The sequence below is a fragment of the Chionomys nivalis genome, chromosome 25 (genome assembly GCF_950005125.1).
Source record: "Chionomys nivalis chromosome 25, mChiNiv1.1, whole genome shotgun sequence".
Classification (NCBI taxonomy): Eukaryota; Metazoa; Chordata; class Mammalia; order Rodentia; family Cricetidae; genus Chionomys; species Chionomys nivalis.
The window spans coordinates 8,562,172-8,570,744 of NC_080110.1; the positions used below are offsets into that span (position 1 = coordinate 8,562,172).

Genomic DNA, 8,573 nt, shown 5'->3' on the forward strand with positions numbered 1-8,573 from the left:
TTATTCCCAAAAAATGACAAGGCAAGTCTTTTAGTGCTAAAACAAATTTGGGTCTTTGAAAGAAGTAAGAATAGTTATTTTAGGGCACTTAAATTTGGCAAATGGAAACATTTGGAGGATAAACCTGCAATGTTTCTCTCAGCTAAGATAAAGGAATAAATGGACTTGTTTTGATTTGTTGTATTTTTTGTTTCTAGGTTAGATTCTGAAGGAATTGAGTTGATAACAAAATTTCTTCAGGTAAGTCACATCTTATTTTATAAATGTTATATGAATCAGTGTCGCTTTCCTTATAGGAAAAATAGAATCAATAATAACCCCCTCAGATACTGTTAATGACAGTAAGATGGTTTATGGTGCTTCCTGGAAGGCTTCAGCCAGCTCAAAGCCGTGTTCTTTGAAATCTTGTGCTCCTTCTCCTTCCTTACACTTGCTGCCTTGCAGGACACTGCACATCAAATATCACTCTCATTGTCCTCCAGAGCAGGAGGAAGCAAGGATAATGAAGGTGCAGCAGTCACATTAGCTCTCTTACATCTTGAAAGAAAAGGCTTTTTAAAACCAAGTCTCATTGGCCAGAACATTAATTGTAAAGAATGAAGAAGGGGGAAAAATGGGAATTGGGGAATTAACCTAAATCTAGAGCAGTCATGATTCATGACTTGTCTATTGGAGTTAGAAGTATAAACGTCTCGAATAAATCTGATTTAGGAGAAAAAAAGCTGTGAAATTTATCTTCCAGTGATGGTGGTATAAAGTTTGGGCATATTTTGTCCAATACACTGCTGTTCACAAAGAAAAATAATATTAAAGATTGAGTGTTTTCATTTTTCATCACTTTAGAAAAAAAACAAGTGTTGGCAGAGGCCACTAGTTTGTTTCCCAACCACCCTAACTTGAAATAATCATACAGAAACTATATTTTTTTGTAATATTGTTTGGCCAATAACTTAAGCGTATTTTTAGCTAGCTCTTATATCTTAAACTAACCCATCTCTATTAATCCGTATATCACCCACATGGCTGTTGCTTATCGGGTAAAGTTCCATCCATCTGGCTTCTGTCTCTGATGGGACTACATGGCTACTCATTGACTCCGCCTTCTTTCTCCCAGCATTCAGTTTAGTTTTCCTCACTTAGATGTATTCTGCCAAGCCTTTGGCCAAAACAGCTTTATTCATTAACCAATAAAAGTAACACATATACAGAAGAACTTCACACACCATACAAGGAATCTAATTTTTTATTATGAGTATATGGGGAGTACTCTAAATTGATGCTAGAAAAAGGATCATATTGAATAATCAAAAATTTTTTAAATATTTCTAAATACTAGTTTATCCTTCTTCAGCTTTTTACAGTAATTAGAGGAAAGGTTAATGAAACAGGTTTTTGTTTTTCCACAGTACGAGTCTAAGAAAAGGGTCCCAGCAGAAGAGGCCATGAAGCACGTGTACTTCAGAAGTCTAGGACCCAGAATACATGCTTTGCCAGAAAGTAAGAAACTCTCACGTTTGTTCCCTTTTATTTTCATTTGTCTAGAATTGAAGATGGGAATGTTTAGGGATTTAAAAAGATGGCTGTTGATTCCTATACCTAAAATTTTAGTCCTGTTTTGTAATCAGATCATTTTTCCAAGGAAGGTATATGTCTTGTTTTTCCTAGTTATGTCTTGTAACATTGAATACACTGTCTCTACTCATTAAGAAATCGGTAATATATGAGTGTGAATCATTAATCTTACTTGACTTAAATTAGAATATGCTGATAATATCATCCTCAGGCTTAATCTGGTTCAGTTTCTGGAACTGGAAAGGTTGTTTAGTGAGGGGTTTGCTGCACGAGTTCAGATCCCCAGGCTCCACTCTGACTGTACTCTCCCTAAGAAAATAGTAAGGCTGTTGTCAAAATCATAGAGCAGAGAATTTCCCAGGCCTGAGGTCATGCTTGAATTTTGCTCATGCTATCTTAAATTAGTCCAGTGTTTTACTTGAGAATGGAATGAGTGGGGAAATGGGAGACTGAGCTGGGAAAGCATTTATCACTTCCCCAGTTCCTTTTGCTAAGCAGCACCTGGTAACCGAGACTCAGGTAACGGGCAGTAGCAAAGCCTGAGAGAAGGTTAGAAAAGCCACAAGACTTTCCACATAGAATTTGCTTGATTTTTTTTTTTTTAAATGAAGAACGACCTCTGGCAGAGGTTAGAAATGAGAGGCAGTGTGTATATTTCATAAGTCTTTTGTAAGATGCTGTCTTGCTCTGTAGTCCTGGCTAGCCTGAGCTCACTGTGTAAGGCAGCAGCCCCTGAGTGTATGGTATCCCTGGCAGCCCGCCTTCCAAGTACTGGGGTTACAGATGACTGCTACTGCGCCGTCCTTTCTTTTAAGGGACGTATTTCACTATCATACCAAGTTTCAGTTTGATTCAGTGGTTCTTGTCCAAATGGACGCCATCTTTTCTAAAAGCATCTGAAGGTAATTTCAAGGTTGATATCTGCAGACCATCGTAAAGGGACAAAGACCGGGGGAGCAAGAACCCAGGAACCCGTTTTGATTAGGTCTCCCAACCCCAGGAAGTCCTGAAACAGTGTAATTTTCTTTGTAAAGGAACATTGCTTGCATAATGTTTTTAAGACAGAGTCAGACAGAACAGGTATTAAGGTTTTCTGTTTAGAACATAGGAGCAAAGGTGAAATCTTCCAGGTGCCAAAACCTTGGCAGTACAGATTTTTATGTTGAGTCACTGTATGATTTTTGAATATTTTGTTACAGTTGATATAGTATTGTCATTAATATCGGATTATTTTTGTCTGTTCGTTTTAGGTGTATCAATATTCAGTTTGAAAGAGATTCAGTTGCAAAAGGACCCGGGTTTTCGAAATTCTTCCTATCCAGAGACAGGTGTGTTTGTCATAAACCATTTCACGTGTCGATCATGAATTTTTGCGTGGAGCCAAGCTTTGGGTTTCTAAATTGACCCGTAAGATCACTGCTGTAAAAACCGGTGTACAGTGCATCCCACAAGTCTGTATGTTTAGGATTCCACATACTTACTGTTCTGTGCGCTGGGGGCAGCTCAGTCAATCTTCAGAGAGCAAATGACTCAGTCAAGTCAGGGATCCTGAAGGCTGCAGATGGCACAGAGACCTTTTACAAGTGGCCTGCCTTGATCACTGCACACGCCATCCCTGGGACCCGAGGCAGAAGACACACCTTGTGCTTGCCCAGTCCTCAGGTTCATCACTTGGAAGCATAGCTGCTGTAGACTGACCCCGCCAGCAGGAGGGTCGTGTAAGAGCGTGCTCATCACCCTTACCATGGAATATTAGCCTTTGCTGGTGGGAACGTTAGCTTCCTAGAGTCACCAAGTACTGTATGTGGGATAAACAATGACCCTTGAACTGCCTCATGAGATGACTTTATATTTTAGGACATGGGAAGAACAGAAGACAGAGCATGCTCTTTTAAGTCTGGTAACATGTTTCAAGCCCAGCCCCAGCCTTTCTTATCAGTCATGGACTCAGAGCGGAAGGCAGTTATTTCTTGTGCTGGACTTGGACTCTCCGTTTGTCTACACTGTCCTCTTCACAGTGGAGTCTTTTTATTTCAGACCTACGGATTCTTTTTATATTGTCGTCACAGTGTGACAATTGTTTTTGTACAGTTGGTTTTAAGGTCTTCTCTGCCAGTAGAGCCAGTAGGTTACAGCTATCAATGTAACTGTAGCTGCAGATTTGTGCAGGACTGAGAAACACAGTGCATTATTTATTGCGGAATCATTGCTGCTAGATAACTACTGTCTGTTTATTTAACACAACAGCCGAATGCCTGAAGAAGCTGCAGTGGCTTTATTATATGTGAACGCATCTGTTTCTCCTCACAAATTGTTTTACTGATGCATTTTTTTTTGGTTTGTTTGTTTTTAAAACTTAAACTGCAGTGTTTCCTGGAATGTATATTTAGCTTTGCTTAGCAGTTAAAACGTGAGCCATCTTGAACACCCTAAGTTCATGCTACATATAATTTTGTAGGAATATTGGCCAATAGAGTAGCTGAGAGATTGGCAGCACAGTGTGTTCAAGAAGCATGCAGTGTGAGAGTTGATTCAAGCAAGTGAATATCAGATATTTTTGAATTCTCACTTTAGACACCTATAAATTAAAAACCAAGTTATTTATTTTTACCTATTCCTCGTCTTAGAACTGTCTGGTGCATATTTGTATGCTACTACTCTTGATTAACTCTTTACACTGCGCTTGTAGTTAAATTGTGACCATAGAAGCCATTCCAACCGGAAAGGCCTTGCTGCGGTTTGTCTCAAGCACATCTCTTTTATTAGACGATGCTTCATTTTGGGGGAGCAGTTTCTTTCATTTGGGGGCTGTGTGTGTTTCAATACCATTCACTTGGGATCAGCTGAGAGCTGTGCTCTGTCTTTAGAATGAGCCATGATAAATTAGAAATGAGAAATAAGAACCCAGGGGACTGCTCTAAAGCATTGTGGGTATTATCTGCTCATCAAAGACACTAACTTGAATTATGCATCTCCTTGAGCATCACAGACACTTTGGTGTTGCTAACAGTGTTTTAGGCATTTGTATTCATTTGTTAGGACTATTGGTTAGTGCATCCTGCAACTATAAATCTTAATTGGTATATTTTGAAATGGTCATGTACATTTTTGCCTTATATCATGAAAATAGTTATAACTTAATTTTTGTCCTGCCATTCACTGTAAACATTCAGGGTCCTCTCATTTCTGTTCAGGAAATCCTGTAGTTTATTGTTGTTATTTAACAGTATTAAATGAGTTTTTGTATATTTCATTTTAACTTTATTTGTGAATAGTGATTGTGGCATGTTTGGGGATGTTATTTTAATATTTCATGATACTGAAATTTTAATTTTTTTTTTTAAAAAAAAAACGTTCTGGAAGAAACAGATTCATGTATAATGGTGACCGTTGGACCACTACTGCTTCCCACCTTTGTACTCGTCTGCTGGTTCTGTGTTCAACCTGTAGCCTAACTGCTGTTATTTCTAACTGACAGACATATGTATTAATATTGTACTTTGAAGGTTATAAATATTATGTGAAAATCCCTTCATTTTGTTTTGAAATTTATAATAACTAAACCTCTGTGTTATATAAAACGCGACTTTGTGGAGTCACTGTTCTTGGGGAAGAAAGCTGTGTCCACTGGTGTCACTCGCTGCTCGTGCTGTCCCTGTGAAGGAAATCTCACTGCCCGAAAGTGACAGCTGCTTCGTGTTTGCAACCCTTTGATTGGAGTCTCCTGTGTAATCTTGTAAGAGAGAGCATCGTTACTTACGAAATAGCAGGTCTGTCTGTCTGGTTTGCAAATTGGCTTGTAGTTAGTGGTCAACAAGCTCGATTCTTGCATATAAAAAGTAAGGCGGTACCTGAAGTCATTCTTTAAGATTAATTCTAGGGAGTCTAAGGACTATTGGTTAAGGAATTCGACAAGCAAATAGGCCTGTGTAGGTTGCTGTTTGTTGACATTTCAGGTCCTGGAAACTTTGCAGTGGACAGACTTCAAACTTGGAAGGATTGAGCTTGGAACTCTCTCGGAAGGCCTTTACGCGACAGTTCTGAAGGTAAGAGGTGCTAGATCAGTCTCGCCAAAAACAGGTCTTCACTCAGACATTTTATCAGCCTAGTTTGAAAGAATATTTAATAACAAGTTATAATCAATCTTTCAGACTCATGACAGTTTATAGTGGTTTTTCTCTACCTCTTTATGGCATTAATTGCATTCATAATACAATAGTTACATTGATTTATTTCCAAAATTGTATATTTCAGAAACTGAACTCTTTAAAAAAAAAAAAAAATTTCGTCTGTCCTCCTCCAAATCTCTCATGACTGTCAACTCTCTGTGCCTTTCCCTGTTCTAGATGTTTTCTGTGTGTGCAACCGTGCCATTTGGTTTGGTTTCAGAGTTTCTCTTCACAGCTGACTAGTGTTCTGTTGTGACTGAGCAAGTGTGAATACCGCCGCTGTGAGTGTCAGTGTGCACGCGTGTGTGAGTTCCCGTCTCTGTCTCTTTGTGATGTATGTACACGAGGAGTGACATGCTGGCCAGACACCATTCCGTATTTTACTCTCTGAGAAGCCACTGAGCTTCCCACAGCACCTGCAGCATCTGAAGTCTCTGATGATGTGTGTGAATTCTATCCTTCCTGTACTTGGTATCGCCAGACCATCGTTATCCTTCTAGAGACATGAAGACGTAGTTCACCGTGGGTTTGTTTACACTCACTGATGATTTCCCATCTTCAGTGTCTTTTTTGAAGAAAAGTTATTCATATAAAATTTTTCCCGTTTTAATAGGGTTGTCTTTTTGCTGTCAAATTGTTATGGATTCTTAATCTGTCCTTTTAAAAGCACGGTTGTTTTCTCTGTTGTTTCCTCCTGTTCTGAGTTCTCTTTCACTTTCTCGAAGCTGCCCTGGTAAGGCCTAAGCTTTCGTTTCCCATCTCACTCACCCGTCTCCTTAATTTTGTTGCCGGTGCTTTGGGTATCAGATTTTTAAAAACCTCTTGTCGGTTTTCCAAGACCATAAATATTTGCCCCAGTTTTTTCCTTTACGATTCTTAAAGTTAGGTCTGTTCACACCCAGCTTGATTCTTCTGAGTGTGTAAATGGTCGTTTTTCCAGCACCATTCTTGAAGAGGTGCCCACTCGGAATGAGCCCCACAACCTCATCAGAAGACAACTTGCGCATGTGTGGGAGTCTGTTTCTGGGCCTCTGCTGTGTTTCATTAGCCATACACCCGTAGTCTGGCCATTCAGATCGTGCCGCAGGGTTTTGCTCTCGGTGGTGTTTTCTATACTTCGCTTTGTTTGCTTTGGGGGGGGGGGGTGGAGCGGGGTTAAATTTTGAAATCAGGAAATATGACTTCTCTAACATGTGTCCAGCCTTTTGACAACTATAACAGGATATCATCATCTACAAAATCCATACCTGAGAGCTGTAGAACCAAGTTACAGAAAATGGATTGCCAAAGGAAAAAAAAAACCTCCCAGTGTTTTAAGTGGCTCATGAGTCTTCATTGGGCTGTGTTCACAGTTGGTCCCAGCCAGGTGGTAGACTGGAGCTTGGTCTGGTCCAGAATCCTTGAAACTCTCCACATGAGTTCTAGAATAAGATTTCCTTCCTATCTCCACAAACTTGCATTATAATGGGGATTGCTTTGCTGTTGATCCTGTCCCTTCGGTGGCACTGTTCCCCTAACAGTATTTTTTCCAGTCCATGAGTCTGAGGTGTTTTTCCACTTATTTAGGTTGTCTTTTAATTTTTCTCAGCAACATTTAGTAGTTTTAATATTTAATTATTACTCCTCCATGGTTAAATTTATTCCTAAGTGGGTTTTTTTTTGCTACTGATGAAGGTAGGACAATTTTCTTAATTTCTTTTTTATTACTAGTGCTTAGAAGTACAGATGACTTTTTTGTAACCTCCAACTTTGTTGAATGTGTTGCCTTTAAAAGTTTTTTTTGGTGGGGGGGTCTGTTCTTTAGGCTCCTCTACATGCAAAATTATGTCATCTTTAAAAAGAAATAGTTTGACTTTTTTTTCCATTATAATTTGGATGTCCTTCCTTCCTTTCTCTTTCCTTCCTTCCTTCCTTCCTTCCTTCCTTCCTTCCTTCCTTCCTTCCTTCCTTTCTTTCTTTCGTTTTTATTTGTTTCTCTTTTCTTGTTTTCCCCTTGCCTACTGGTCTTAGACCTCCAGCATTACTGAGAGGTGGCAGAAGACACTAACTTGTGTTCCTGGTGTTGGGGGAAAGCTTGCAGAGTCTCACCCCTCACGGCACTGCCAGCAGCATATCTTATCTCCCTAAGCTCTAAGGAGCTCCCTCCCACTCCCAGTTTGCTGAGTATTTCTGTCATGGGAGGACACTGGGTTTTCTAAAGCTTTTCATCTGACACGACATTTGTGTGATGGTCTTGTTGTTTTCTTCATTACCTTGACTGGTTTTTTTGTTTTGTTTTTTTATCTTAAGTCAGCACTGCTTTTCTGGGAAGAAACCGTTTGGTGGTGAATTAAAGTTTAAATATCCTTTAGGGGAATGTTTGGGACCAAAAATGTCTCAGATTACAAGAGATCCCCCCCCCCCCAGGTTTGGAGTATGTGCATAGATTGTGGCAGTTGAGCATCCCTGATTCAAAATTATGAAATTTGAAATGCTACAGAATCTGCCAGGTTTTTGTGTGTTGTGACTCTAAAAACGTCAGGGGTCAAGGCCTGTTAGATGGCACATTAGGGCTGTTGAGATTCTCCAAACATGCTGCTGCTAAATTCAGCTTGCTGGTGTTTTTGTTGAGTCTTTGCCTGAATTCATGATGGGTTTGGCCTTCCTCTTGTCTGCAGGCAGCATCTGCCTCGATTTGGTACTGGGCACTGATGGCATCAGACTGAGTGAAGGAAGTGTTCTCCACTTCAGTTACCTGGAGCGGCTTAAGACTTTGTCTTAATTCTCCTGATACCATACTGTTTTGTATTTAGTCGGCCATTTTGATTTTCATCTATTTGTCTATCAATCGAT

The 8,573-nt window shown here is 39.7% G+C and overlaps 1 protein-coding gene across 1 annotated transcript in view; it reads left to right on the plus strand.

Annotated features, from left to right (window-relative positions):
* Positions 1 to 5,168, plus strand: part of Cdk17 (cyclin dependent kinase 17) — a 74,278-nt gene extending 69,110 nt beyond the window's left edge. Inside the window, exons 14-17 of the mRNA XM_057757720.1 lie at positions 198 to 240; positions 1,407 to 1,497; positions 2,823 to 2,900; positions 3,430 to 5,168. Coding sequence (XP_057613703.1) covers positions 198 to 240; positions 1,407 to 1,497; positions 2,823 to 2,900; positions 3,430 to 3,467 — 250 coding nt within the window. The 3' untranslated portion in view covers positions 3,468 to 5,168. The remainder of the gene's footprint in view (positions 1 to 197; positions 241 to 1,406; positions 1,498 to 2,822; positions 2,901 to 3,429) is intronic.
* Positions 5,169 to 8,573: the final 3,405 nt, after the last annotated feature.